We start from the raw sequence: 14,093 nt of genomic DNA on the forward strand, positions 1-14,093 counted from the left end.
AGCGCAGCGCACATTGACAGTGAATGTCTTACAGCGAGTGCTAGGCCGCAATTCACCGCACATGCGCTACGCCTCCTTCCAGTAGCCCGCACCGCCCTTTTTCTATCAACTCGTGCCCGCAGATCGATCGCTTCGTATTTTTTATTTTTATTTTTATTTTTCTTCATGTGTACAGGTATTTAAATCAGGCACATGTTGTCTTGAGAGAAACAAACACTCAGCCTGTTAGGTTCTACCAGACCCCGTTTTAATTCCCCATCACACCATCTGTGGCGGCCCAAGCAGTAGTAGATACAGGCGCCAGTGCAGGCCCTACCACACTCGCCAGCCTGCATATGTACAGTGTCCAGGGTGCTGATAGGTACGGACCGCCTTCTATCCGTGCGCGCTACAGGCACAGGCGCAGGTACAGGTACAAGCACCCTGTGCCTTGACCGGAAAAGCCAAAAATTAGCAGGTGGCAGCCGTCAGCTTCGCTCTGGCACGTCCATCGTCCATCTCCTTCTTCCCATTTTGGAGAATCCCGTCATCGTGAGGTTTATTCTATTCTTCTCTGCTTCATCTGCTGCGATCCATTGCATCGTCCCCTCCACGTCCTCTCTCTCAAAAAGGTACGCAAATCAATCGTCCTTGCGGGCTGCGTTATCGCAATCTGCAATCTGCGGTGCTCCTCTGTTGCAACGCCCGGGGGCTGGGGCTGATATTCGGGTACAGCGGGAAAATACAAACTCCAGTCCCTTCTGCCGGCCACCGGTTGACGCTTCCGTACCATTTGCTCGGGGCTCAAATCAGCATCCACTTCGTCTCTGCTCGTCTGCTTTGGCTGGAGCATCAGTTGCACCCTCTCCAGTCTCTTCTGCCCGGCGTTTCGATCAACGATATCCCTCCTTCGTCGCCCCCGAGACCCGACTATTCTCTGGCGAAGCTGCACCATCGCTTACTCGTCCTACCAGACCTTGCCTAGCACCTGGCACCCAGCGCCTGGCACCTGGTCGACGCTTCGAACGGCAACTTCGAAACCTCCATCTGCTCTATCCACATCTCTATAACCGGCAACACAACGGGATGGCGCCTCACCTCCCGTCTGAGAGATGACCTCCAGGACCCCCATCGGCGTCCACCCGCGACCGCCGCAGCGAACCATCAGCAGTTCGACGCTGCCGCCGGTTCAGCGGCCTCCGCCTCAACGCGCTCTGTCGCAGCAGCTGTTTCCCTCGTCGCCCGTGCGCAAGGACTCGGCCCTCAGCGATGCCTCGAGCGACTCCATCGACCATTTCCAGGCCCAGACGCATGGCCAGAGCACCACCCAAGCCCAGAGCCATGCTCGCCTCGTAACCACGCCGCGCAGAGCCGGCTCTCGACTGCGACTCGAGCTGTCCAACGTCGACCCGCCGCACGGAACCTCAGCGCTGCTATCGGCCACGGCATCGGCCACGGCTTCAGCTCCAACGTCTGCTGCCTCGTCGCCCCAGAGCCACACCACGTCGCGTGTGCCGTCCATGGCTGACGGAGGAGATGTTGGCGACTCGAGTCCAACGCCTACCCGAGCCTCAGCTGCCGACCTCGACAACGACAACATCCCTCTACCCATGCCCAAACGACGCCTGCCGGCATCGCAAACATACTCAAAGCTATCGAAACGAGTAGAAGCTCCTCCGCGTCCCGCCCCGGCCCTCAAAAAAGACGGTCGCCCGAAGCCATGGACTGTTGAGGTTCCCAAAGATGCTCCGCGCTATCCTCCTGCCGAGAAACGCCCACCCCCTACTAGCGACGATCGGTTCGCACGAAGCGGTGATCCGTTCAGTCGGGGACTCTATTCTGGGTATGCCGACTTCTTTCCCTGGCATGGCACCAAGGATGTCAAGCACCACGAGGACGACTGGAGCCAAGAGGCGATCCAAAAGGGTACGTGGGACCGCGGCAGCCAAAACGAGACGGGCACCGCGAGAATGACCATATCCCCGGCTATCAAGCAAAAGCCTGGCCTGGGCGCTCTATCTACCATCTTTATGGGTATTCTTAACCAGCGTAGACTTCGAGGCCACGTTACGGCCCCATCGACTTTTAAACCTCCTCCACGAGTGACTTTGACCGATACGAAACGAGAAGTATGGATGAGAGATTTGGCCAATCCTGCCATTTCTCTTCGCCGACTTAGCAGGACTATCCCCCACGGTATTCGCGGCCGAACCCTTCTCGACCAGTGCCTGAATAAGAGCGTTCCTACCGAAAGGGCTGTCTGGCTGGCCAAATGTGTTGGCGCCAATGAGATTCGTGCCTTTAAGAGGAAGGGAGCTCCCGGTGGTGGTGCTTTTGCCATCGCCGGCGAGTTCAAGTGGATCAGAGACTGGACAGTCTTTGTGGAACAGTTTATCGAATCCACAACTTTCTCGTTTGGCGAGCCAGACTGGAAAGCCAAGGTGACTTATGCCATTCGACTAGCGACAAGTTTTTACGCCGAGCAGCTTCTCGATCGAGACCACTATCTTGACTGGATCACATCTGGCTTGGAGCACAGTCCGCAGTCCAAGCTTCCCATGTGGATTTTGATTGCTCAGATCTGCTGGGCCGACATCCTACGCTCACGAAAGTATGGGCGCCGTCTTGTTTATGCCTTGCTCGGCCACCTCCATACGGTAAGTCAGCTGTATTCTTTTGCCGTTTATACCTTTATCTTTCTTCCTTTCGTAGCCCTTGCCGCTTCATTTGAAAAACCAAAAAAAAAAAAAAAAAAGAAAAAAAAAAGGAAAATAAAGGCACGTTGCAGTCAGTTAAGATACCTGACCCTAACAAAAACCATAGATCTATATCCATCCCGACAAAGATATCCTCATTCAACTATCGAGCCAGCTTTCCACCTTACTAGCCTCACTTGTCAGAGATAAATCCGACAGCTTTATTGACCCAAGCCTATGGGCAAAGCATAGAGACGCCTTGGACGCCTCACTACCGCGGGATGACAAAGCAAGTCGGGACGCATATTCTCATATCAATACTCGGAATGGCCAGGTATCTATTACGAGCAATACCTCGCCACTTGCTGGGCGGCCACAGTTGGTACGGCTCCTAGACGCAACCCTGCTTAGCCAGATAAACCGCGATCTGCCCCAGAAATGCTGGGCCACCGGGGACGACAAGACCGATATTGTAAAGACCACCGTGGATTGGGCAACATCCTTTTATCGCCCTGGTTTAGCAAGGGTCTACATTGCCGCCAACCTGATCAGAGTCTGGGCGTCGTTGAGGATTGATGTCACTGGTGCAATCCTTGAGCACATGGACACCATACCCGCCGACGACGAGGGACGGAAGCAGATGGCGTACCATCTTGTGGTGGAGTTGGTTCGGACGGGGCAGTTCTCGGTCACCCAGTATATAAAGTGGCTCATGGCTCGCGGCGGCTGCAGTCATCCATCTGAAGTGAACTCTGACGAGGCTCCCTGTACCACCAGATTGCTGGTCCACCTCCCCGTGCATTACCTGACAGAAGACCAGAAAGATGATCGAAGCAACCTGCTTAGGCGAGCAGCTAACTATTCCGTCATCGAGGAAGCAGACGACATCCACAACGCCCTAATGTGCGTCAGCCACACCCTGGGCTTGCCTATGCAGGACAACGACATGTCTGGCAGGAAGCCCATACCACTGCGAAAGCTTCTCCCAATGATCGTCAACAGCTCAAGGGCTTTGCGATGCGCCGTAGGCGTCCACTTGCGTGATAGCGTGATGAGGCTCAACAAATCTGTCCAAGCCATGTCACAGCGTCTATTTTCTGCCATCCGCACCATTCTCGAGGCCACACAAGACTTTTATGCCCTTTGCGAAATACTCAAATTTTGCTCCAGGACCACCAACATCGAAGTCCTTGCGTCTTGTGTTGAAACTCTGAACTTGAATCTGCAAGTTTTTTACGCCCAAGGCACTGCCGAGCGCTTGTTCACCGTCTTCTTCGAGCGGCTCAAGGCTATTAACCAAGAGCAGGGCCTTGTGTCCCGCCCGCTGCTCGCTTCTCTATGCTCCCTTTCCCGGCGGATGCCTAATCGCCAAGAGATTTCTAAAATTCTAGCTCACGAACTTTTTCTAAATGATCGCAACAATGCCACCGACGCCTGCTCACCAGTTTCCGATAATAACATGGCCAACCCGCTGTCAGGTGCTGATGGCGAGGTCTCAGAACAGATTGAGAAACTGTTGGCAAGCGGAAATAGCATCGATCACCCAACCATGAATCGCCTTTTTGCATACATCATACGTAGACTTGAACTTGGTTGGGCCAAGATGGATGATAACCGGAGGATTCATGCCTCCCTCCTCACTCGTCTCCGTTTATTCGATGCTCAGCATTTCGATAAGCTCATGTCTGACTGGGTTGGGCGAGTTCGGTTGATGAAGAAGCGGGAAAAATTGCATGCCGTCTTTCCTCTCCTGATTATTACTGACGCTTTGCCCGTTTCTTTCCTCTTTGGGCCTACAAGCTTGACTCCAGCTCCTGCGCCCCAGGGAGATGCTGAATCGGCAGGGGCTGCACCACCAGATCTGTCATCTCCCGGAGCAGCAACTTTTCACCAAGAACTGCTTCACTTGACCCTCTCGAAATTGCCGGATGATACAGATCTCAGCCAGGAAGAAGTATATCGCTTCGGAATCTGCCAGCAGTCTATTCATTTCAGCCATCACAAAGGCCTGCTTTCACTCATACGCCACGCCATCATTGAATATGCTGAACTCCGAGCTGGAGACGGCAATGTGAAACTACCGCTTGACGACGTCGCATACCGAAACAGGATACTAGACGCTTTGCAGCTCTTGGTTGTTATGCACACCGCGGACGTTACAGAGGCGTTTAGCGTACAAAAAGTCCATCCAGGAGCCTTCCGCCTGATACATGAAATCATTAGCAATCTCTTCAAGCAACGCGGGGCCAAGGATAGATCGTCGTTGACGGCGCCTTATGACGAAATCTTGCGCCAGACGAACGAGCTCACCATGCCATTTTGCCAGATCAAGCTCAACATGGATCTTTCCGTTACGCCGCCTCGTCAGACTGAGAGCGAAAATGCGCCGCAGAGCGTGTCGCAGTATGATTTATTTGCACAAGCTATGGACCGTGCGATTGGAGCCCAGAATGTCATGTGGACGACCATGCTCCCCTGCCTGAGCAAGGACATCTCTCGCCACTTGCAAAGCCAGGCCCGCCAGCGATTCTTAGCTCTTGTACCGGCGTCATCGCAATTGAAGGATCCTGAGAACACCCAGAGTGCTCTCTCAAGTAATAACAATCTATACCTTGCCGAAAAGCTCCTTGGCGTTATCGAGGCCATCGTTGTGGGTCAGCAGCCGCCGCCTACAGCTCAGCTTACCATGGCTCTGGCTAACAAACTGTCGGATCTCGTGGACTTGGTCGTCGCGCCAAGGGCTGCCGGAGACAAGAAAGGGGGGATGCTATCGTCTGTCGTTGAGCACTGGATACCGATGCTGCTGAAGTTTGTGCTCTTACACAGCGTGTCTCAGGAGCCCTTGAGTGCCTCTGTAATGACTACTTCCGTCCAGGGAAAACTGCAGATGCCTCCCCATCACGAGGCTCGGGCACATACTGTTCTGACCCTATGCCGCCTGCTGCTTGGGCTCGAGACACTTCCAAGCCAGGTGGCTGGAGGCGGACTGTTGCAACATTTATTTGACGTCGCCGCGGTCTTGGCAGACGGCTTGCCAGACGACCTACGCCTTCACTGTGCCAAGTCAGTTCTTGTCGTGCCTGGTATGATGCCGAGTCTGCACACATCCTCAGACTTTCGCCTGTATTACATCTTTAGTATTCCACCGCCAACAGCTATGGACGGCATGATGCTTGCGCACAGAGACAAGGCAGCAGTGCCTCACAGCTCTGCGTCCAGGGGCATGGGTGCCATGTATGGCATCAGACCATTGCCTCACGAAAGGCTCTCCCCCTATGTCATTCGACGATGGGAGTTGCTTAGCGAGCCCACCCCCAATGTCGGTGTGAACGATACGAGCTTAAACCTAAGTCTCTTTGAAGCCATCAGGATACACTAAAGACCCATATTTGCATGTATCATCCAAAAAGAAGGCTTTTCAACATTTTCTTTTTGTACTATCCTGCTTTTTGCTTTGCTTTTCTTCTTCTCTTTACCTATACATATTCTCGTGGTTTTTTTCCTTTTTTTTTTTCTTCTCTGGGTTGTGTCTTCTGTTTGGTTCTCTTTCAGCATCATACTCATTACATCATTGCGAAGCACCATTCAGCGCGCATAATGGCTACGTTCATGATCAAAGCTTTCATTCGACAGAAGAAGGAAGATGAAAGGGGAAAACTCCAAGTCCTCGTGCCTAAAGGATACATTTGACTTCCACGCAGCGCCTTCTTCTGCTCTTCTCATATTTTTTCTCCCTTTTCTCTGTTTTCCTTTCATATCTCATTCATCATGCGTTGTTTTGAAGATGCGAGTATCGTACCAGACTTGGAAACGAAGAAATACCCATAATTGCTATGACTCATGTGACGGCTGGTAGCAAGAAAAACGGCACGAAGGGAAAGGAAGAATGGAAGAAATTGAATATATTCACTGGGCCCTTGACAATGCATACGAGAGGAAGTGGAGGAGATACCTATAAAGGAGACCGAAAGGAGTTGTGATTTATGGAAAGCATGGCATTTTTGGCTTCTTGTGCTTCTTTTCTTCTTTATTTCTTCTTTTTTTTTGTTTCGCGTTTTTCCTCTTCTCTGTTTTGCTGTGCTCATTTTTGTGTTTTGAAATTTTTGTCACGTTAGCTAGAGGAGGGCTTTTCAGATACCTTTTTTTTCTTTCCCTGTCTTGGTTGGAGTACCAGAAAAAAAAAACAGAACAGGACTTCATTATATGAAGAAAGGACAGGCAAAAAGAGGCTATGGTTAATGGGAGGCTTTTCAGATTGATGTAGAGGAGGCGCATTGCAAATTACACTCAAGTTTTACATCCTCTTGTCTTTGTTTGGTTTTCTCTTTCTTCACGAGGGTTGGAGTTTTGTTCGTTCGTGCATGGCATGGGGCATGGGGAGAGGGTTGCTTTTGAAGCGCATTTTCCCAAGGTTTTATCTTCTTTCTGCCTTTTTAATGCTTCTTGGGCATATTTTTTGTTGTAGGATACCTTTGCTCAATTCAAATAATTTTTTATTGTTATATTTTTAATGCTATTACTTCGTGCAGTATACAGACTACAGGTGTCGTTGACCAGACAGATAATGAAACGACAAGAGACAAGAAAAGGGCCGCGAAAACAATATTACATTCTATTAGATTTTACTTGAATGTAGGTAGGTATATCGACTTATATCTGGGGTGACAGAAAGACAATCAAGGTGCGTAAATAAGCAGATGAAATAAAAAGCGCCATGCAAAAGAGATGTAAAAGGGACAGAGATGGAGAGATAAAGGGAGAGACGAGACATATTGGACAGAGAAATAGTGAGATTCCCAAGATATCAACACTCAGGCTGGTGCCAACAGAAAAGGAGAAAGGACCAGGAAAGAAGCAGATTATTTCAATCAATCCTCATCAAAAATCTGGTACGTGTTTACCAAGATTGTGTCAATGACCTTGATCTGCCAGCCGGCATCTGTAATAGCGGTGCTGGGATCGGTGCCCATGAGTGTGGGACCGAGGATGACGGCCAGGTTGTGGGAGTTCATGCGGTTGATGTGAGAGTTGTCAATGACGCGGTGCAGGTGGAGCATGAGGGCGCGGAGAGTGGCATAGTTGGGGTCAGGCAGGCTGTTGATGATGGCGTGGAGGTTGTCTCGGCGGACGATTTCGTCTTCATGTTCTACTCGTGGTCAGTAGGTGCTAAAGAAAAGGGAGTGTGGAGAGAGGGGTTATCGTACTCGCTGCGTTGATGAAGCTGCTGTGGTGCTCCGTGGTAAACAGCGGATCGGGCAGATCCCGGAAGAACTGCTTCAACAGGCCCGTAACACTGTTGACGTCGTGGAAAAAGTTCTCTGGGTTTCTAAAGTCAAGAGCTTGTGCTTGAGACTCTGTGCGAAAGAGAGAATATTTAGTTAGTTGACAAGAAGCTACCTTGATAGCTCGCACAAGGACAGGACATGATGTAAAACATACCTGAATCAAACATGGATTTTAGTCGGTTAATGTGGTTCATAGAGCCAGACTGGCGGTAGATTCCTTCCACGCCCAATCCAAACAAGTCGACAGCTTGGATACACTGGTACACAACCATGGGCACAGCAAGGCCATCTCGCTCATACAAGCGGCCCAGATGAACGCCAAACACGGGCTTTGAGCCCGCAGCAGTGTTAAGAGCAGGCGGGCCGCTGTATGCTGGTGGAGCGCTTGGCCCAGGAGGCTGATATGGAAGACCCAGCTGGGGAGGCGAAGAGCTCTTCTCAGATGGACCCTCATTCTCTTGGAAGGCAAGCGCTCCTAGCTGTGGCGGGCCGGTGATTGCAGGGCCACCGTTGGGGAAGCGAGGGCCTCCTGATACTGGGCCCACTGAGCCATACTGAGGCTGGGGGCTGACGGGGGAATTCAGCATGTTGCCTTGACTAAAGGTATGGCTGTGGTTCGATTGATGGAAGGATTTTGGAGGCTCTGCGTTAGTAGGAGTAGAAGTAGCTGGTGGTCCCTGAGGGCCTGGAGCGCCTGCTGGAGGGCCGTTGAAGTTGCTAGGGCCTGTCCGTGATGCCACTGAGAAGGACTGCGGGCTTTGCTGAAATCCGCCTGAAGGAGCCGCTTGGCTGACAGAAGGCTTCGAAGCATGAGATGCAGCTGGTAAGGATGAGTGGCCCATGGCGCCGGGCTGAGGACCAAGAACCTAAAAATTGCAAAAGAAGCAAACGCAAACGAATGTCAGTTTGAAAGATCCAGATACGGAGTTGAGAGCGATCAGGTGAATCGGCGGGGGAGGTGGAAACGCACCGGATTGCGCTCGTATTTGATCTCGCCGGTATTTGGTTGAACCTTGGAGTGGAAGGAGGCCAAAAAGTCATCCAGGTCCTTGTTGATGTTGATGGATGCGACGGCGAATCTCATGCTTCGGGGCTGGTTGGGGCCTATGGAAGCGCTATTTCTGAATGGACTGATGACGAGACCATTGCCAAGCAGTAGATTCTCATTGTTCAGAGCTATCAAGTGTTTGTCAGTCAGGTCATTAAACTTAGATCTGCCGAAGGAGCCTCAGGGGAGCTTGTTTCCCGGTTTCGCGACTTACCAAACTTTTGCATCTGCATTCCGACAGCCGAATCTATCTCGCGGATAGCCTCCTGCAGCGACTTGACAAGTTCAGGCCGAGTTGTATTCTGCAGCTGAGCCTTCTCCGTCTGTAGACTGGTGACAGCGCTGTGGTACATCTGGTCTGCAGTCTGAACCTTCTTGAGGAGCTCCTCTTCTTGCTGGGCGGCTGACTTGTGTGCTTTGAATGCGCCCAAGACTTTGCCGCCACCAGGTCTGCTCTCGCCTGTCCTTGCGCGATCGTATTCTTCGGCCAGAGAATCGTATTTCGCCTTGCTCTTGCGCATTGCGACCTCGAGATCGACGACCTTTTGCTCGGCGGCCAGGCCGGTGGCTTTCCAGGATTTGCGGTTGCGCTCAGCAGAGCCAGCCGCCTCAAGGAGCTCCTCGTTCATCTGCAGAAGCGTGGCAGCAAAGTGGATGCCGTTGTCGGCCATGCGCTCGTGAATATGGACCATTTCCTCGTACACTTGTCCAAACGAGCCTCCGCGGTGTTCGGGTCGTCGAATGTTGTCTTGGGTGGCGCGCGCCAGCTTCTTCAGGGTCTGAGCATTGTCTTCCTCAAGGCCGGCTCGTTTTTTGAGAAAAGTGCCAAACTCCTAAGTAATCATCGTCACCATCAGCTTCTTGTCCAGCTCTCTTGTCTCAGCCACATGGTGTCAGAGCTGCAGCCAACAGCCAACAGCATGGGGCACCGCTGGCTACCCATGTGAAAGGACCACAATTATATGTATGGAGGACAAGTTGGCTCACCTTTGCAGAGGCTATGCTCTGTTTCAAGCGCTGCAGCAGTGAAGGAATACCTTGCTATCAAGGATAGTCAGTATCAACGTCAACAACAGCAGCGGCGCCGCATCGGCATTACGCGTGCGCATTCTCGCTCGGAGGATAAGAAACCCATACCTCGGACGCCAACACCTCGTCGACCAACTTGAGCACAGATGGATCAGTTGCGGGCAGTGCGAGAGCCTCGTCTGGCGCAGCCGTGCCGTCACCGAGTCTCAGAGCGCCTTCTTGCGCGGCAGCATCGCCGGAAGCTCGTCGGAGCTGCGCAGGATCGTCGAGTGTAATTGATCCCGAAAAGTCTCGGCGGTGTTGCAGCGGCGATGACTGCGGCATCTGGAGCGCCAGTGACGGCACCGGAGAGTCAATGGGCGAGCGAAAGTCGGCCATGGTTATATATGGGTTCGCCTCTGAGAGAGGCTTGAGCTGTGGTTTGCTGTCGGCAAGGGGGAGGCCTCGAGCGGTGGCAGCCGATGACGAGACTCTAGTTCGTGTGTTTCACTGCTAATTCCCCGGAGGATTAAAAACTAAGATGCGCCGCAGCGGTTAGAGCGACCTGTCCAGATGTCGACTACGAAAGAAGTCAGATGCAGGAACAAGGTGGAATGGAGCGAGCTATGACGAACTAGAAGAGCTGCGAATGAGGAAGAGGCAGGGGAGGGGAAGCTCACCAAACCCTAGAAGGGAGGCGCCTTTGGATGGCGAGCAATTTCTCCAGGAGCCCGAAGGATTGTTTTGCGACTGGCAAGCTCCGCAATACCTCGGCCTGAGCTGTATATCTCTTTGTGTTTGGCTTTACGACGTGTCTCGAGGGTGACGTTCCGCGCGAAAATTGCAGTAGTCGAGCTCAGTCAGTCCAGGGCGAGCCTTGGTAAGTCTCAATGTCGTCACTAGCGAATTGAAGCCAGAAAAAAAAGAAAGAAAAAGCAGAAGCAACAAGGCGAGGGGCTGGGACCGCTTTGTTAGAGCGCGGCAGTTGGACGGGCAATAAACCAATCCGAGTGGACGAAACGGACGGGAGGGATCGCGGGAGCAGCGACGAGGTGCCAAGCTTACTGCCGGAGTGCAATTGCTGCTACTGCAGGTCGAAGTAGGTGGCTGAGGCTGGCTGGTGAGAGGCGAGTAATGTGTAAGATGGGGGCGCCCGTGAGAATGAAGATATGGAGATGGCGATGGAGATTTGGGGGAGACAGTCAAAAGATGGGGGATATTTTTGGGGGCATTTCTGGTGGCATGTTCGGTGGTTCTGTGCTGTTCTGCCCTGTCCAGCGGCTCTTCAGTGGTTCTTTCGGGGGCGTTGGTTGCCGCTAGCAATGGGCGATGCGGCCGGATCGGGTACCTACGGGGTATATTGCCCTGCAGTTCGTCATCGCGGGGGTACCTAACAGTGACTACATCAATCTAGGGGTCTCTCAGCCTCGAGGCCACCTCAGCCTGTCCGTCATACAAGCAGCGGGTTCGTGAATCCCGCATCTGCAAGTCGCCGGATTGTTTTTTCGTATACGAGACCGAGGGAAATGATGTAAATCTAGGGGCACGCAGCTTTCCGGATATCCGCTCTAGCATCTCATTTTCCGTTTTGTCCTTTTTTTTCCACAGTTGCTGACGCGTCTCTCTTGGCCATGCGGGACCAGGTTCAATACAGTTCGTATTTGTGCACATCATGCTACAATAGCACCTCGACTACTAAACAACGTACACTCACTGAATGAAAGCAGCAGTGTTAGGATTGATTTCCAAAGCTTGAGATGATTGAAATGTGTCTTGTAACTGGTGGGTCTTGGCGCCTTTTGGAAGTTCATTCTTAACTCAACGCAGGCGCAGAGTGATATCCTTACTTCAACTAGAAGTCTTGAAGAAACGTTGAGGACAATCTAAGAGAGCAGAGGGATCTATAACTTAAGGGATATCACAACTTTTCCAACTCTCCATAACAATCCTAGTCAACTCGTATTGGTTTAAGTTACCAATACTCCCTAGCCCATTCAAGAAACTCAAGCGTTCTTCCAACTACACCTTGTAAACATAGAAGCCATCGCCATTAGGCGTCCTTGCATCACAGTCTGAAGACATATCATGGATGAATAGGCCAAGTGGTATGAGTGGTCTCAGATTCAGATGCAGAGGAAAACAGTTTCTGTCCATGGCCACCACATGATCTGTGCAATCATGATCAGATAGCAGGTCTCATGATGATGTAGTGTACATGTAGCATACCAAGGTATTATTACCTAGGCCACAATACCAGACAACCCCGCATACAGCCTCACGGCAACTGTCTAGCTTACCGCATGGCATTGACTGCCTCATCAATCCATTAATCAGTCCGTCACTGTCAGCCAATAAGCCGGTAATCGAGCTGAAGCTATTCCATGTCTGGACAAAAAAAAAAGAAGCTTTATATCTTTTTTTTTATGAGAATGAGCCTAGGTATTTCCGACTAGGTAGTATGAAGCCCTGCCGGTTGTCGCTATTTGACACCATCGTTTCATGCCGTCGTCAAAAAGAGGCCGTAATGTCCAGATGGAACACACCCAAAGAAAACGACCCGTACCCGTTCACGCCAATGAGAACCACTACCGACTTCCTTTTTCTCTCCCCCTTGCCTTCCAGCATTCGACATTTATCGCAGACGTCTGGCCTCACGCTCGGACTCGAGGAGGCAGAGGATGTCGTCCTCACGGACTAGATAGCACAAATTCAGTTAGCCCAAACATGTCTACGGTCAGCAATTCGTTGGAGGCGTTGAGCTCAAACATACCGGGACCCTTGACGTTTCGGATGATGGAACGGGTCTGGTCGTCCATGAACTCGACACGGACCTGGGTGACACCACCACGAGAGCCTATGCAGGGCTTCTTATTAGCATTTTCCGTTGTTTTTCTAAACGTGCTCCATGAACCCCTCTCAGCCAGTTTGCGCGTCGATGCTGCGAATTTCGATTGTCTCGTCGATCCATGCCCTTCTCCTCTTTTCCCTTTTTAACCCCAATTTTCTTCCCAGACGAAATAGTGAGTATAAACACCTTTCCTCCTCTTCCTCGTACATCCAATCCAAGCAGCAGGGGCGACGACGAAATCGTAACAGCAGGGGCGACGACAGACTGGCGACAGAGAGTTCATGAGAGCGACAGGAACAAAAGTCTCCTCATACCGGTACGGCCGAGCACTCGGGTCACCTTGACGAGCTTGACGGGGGCCTTGGAGCTAGATTCCATCTTGATTGATGTGTGTCTTTGTGGTGAAGGAAAAAAGAACGAGAGCGATGCGAATCGTAGGAGTCCGTGTGGGTAGCAGGAAAGGGCGTAATTTTTCTCCTCCGGCAGTAATTTTGTGCTATTCGGCAAGGGTTTTTTTGCGCTCTCCAATGCCCCAGTTCGGTGCGCCGCGCATGTGGGGTCAATCGCGATAAGATCACGTGCGATAGCCAAAGCCCCAAACCCGACATTTGAGTTATCTAAGCAGCGGAGAAAATAGATTTGCCGTTGTCCGGATCTACAGAGCCGCATCGGTCAACCTCTTGTTAGTGTCTTGTCAAATCTGTGTGCCAAACCTTATGAGACATTGACAGGGGTCCGAGATAGCTCCACTTCTCTCTATCTTCTCAACTGAGATTGAGGCTGAGACCGTGAAAAGATGAAATGACCATATCATAGGCGCCAGATCTTGGGGGGAGAGCTTTGTCTCATCGATCGCTTCCCCGATGAAACTATCCACTGCCAGCCGTGGAGATGACCGCCTCATGTTCGGATAAGATGGTCCGGTCAGCCTCACAATATTGTCCAGCCACACAGAATGACACTTTTGACTCAGATACATTTCCGAAAGAGCACACCGGCCAACGCGTGCCAACCTACAGAAGACGATGCGTGCACCATGATGTGCGGTCACTCAATGGCCTATCTTGGAGCTGCAAGATGCAGAGAGAGAGAGAATGAGTTTCCTTGGTAAGAATACTACTATTTTGGTCGAGAACCAAGACGAGAAAGAACCCCAAGGCAAAACTTTGGGCGGGAAGACGCACGAACACGTCTGCTGGTAGCCTTCGAAGCGGGCTCAATGAAGAGCC

At 51.6% G+C, this 14,093-nt stretch overlaps 3 protein-coding genes across 3 annotated transcripts; 1 reads left to right on the plus strand and 2 right to left on the minus strand.

Annotated features, from left to right (window-relative positions):
• Nucleotides 1–1,091: 1,091 nt before the first annotated feature.
• On the plus strand, nucleotides 1,092–6,054 carry TGAM01_v202334 (hypothetical protein; the record flags this gene model as incomplete). Its single annotated transcript, XM_024548979.1, has 2 exons — nucleotides 1,092–2,636; nucleotides 2,803–6,054. The coding sequence occupies 2 exons, from the start codon at nucleotides 1,092–1,094 to the stop codon at nucleotides 6,052–6,054; spliced, it is 4,797 nt and encodes a 1,598-aa protein (XP_024406382.1).
• Nucleotides 6,055–7,543: 1,489 nt separating this feature from the next.
• On the minus strand, nucleotides 7,544–10,415 carry TGAM01_v202335 (hypothetical protein; the record flags this gene model as incomplete). Its single annotated transcript, XM_018810516.1, has 7 exons — nucleotides 7,544–7,821; nucleotides 7,880–8,029; nucleotides 8,115–8,826; nucleotides 8,931–9,136; nucleotides 9,223–9,841; nucleotides 9,996–10,049; nucleotides 10,146–10,415. 7 exons carry the CDS (start codon nucleotides 10,413–10,415, stop codon nucleotides 7,544–7,546), a joined length of 2,289 nt encoding a protein of 762 aa, XP_018656285.1.
• Nucleotides 10,416–12,648: 2,233 nt separating this feature from the next.
• TGAM01_v202336 (40S ribosomal protein S28) lies at nucleotides 12,649–13,242 on the minus strand (the record flags this gene model as incomplete). Its single annotated transcript, XM_024548980.1, has 4 exons — nucleotides 12,649–12,710; nucleotides 12,787–12,870; nucleotides 13,072–13,128; nucleotides 13,179–13,242. The coding sequence occupies 4 exons, from the start codon at nucleotides 13,240–13,242 to the stop codon at nucleotides 12,649–12,651; spliced, it is 267 nt and encodes an 88-aa protein (XP_024406383.1).
• Nucleotides 13,243–14,093: the final 851 nt, after the last annotated feature.

Source organism: Trichoderma gamsii (assembly GCF_001481775.2).
Source record: "Trichoderma gamsii strain T6085 chromosome Unknown Scaffold_5.2, whole genome shotgun sequence".
NCBI lineage: Eukaryota > Fungi > Ascomycota > Sordariomycetes > Hypocreales > Hypocreaceae > Trichoderma > Trichoderma gamsii.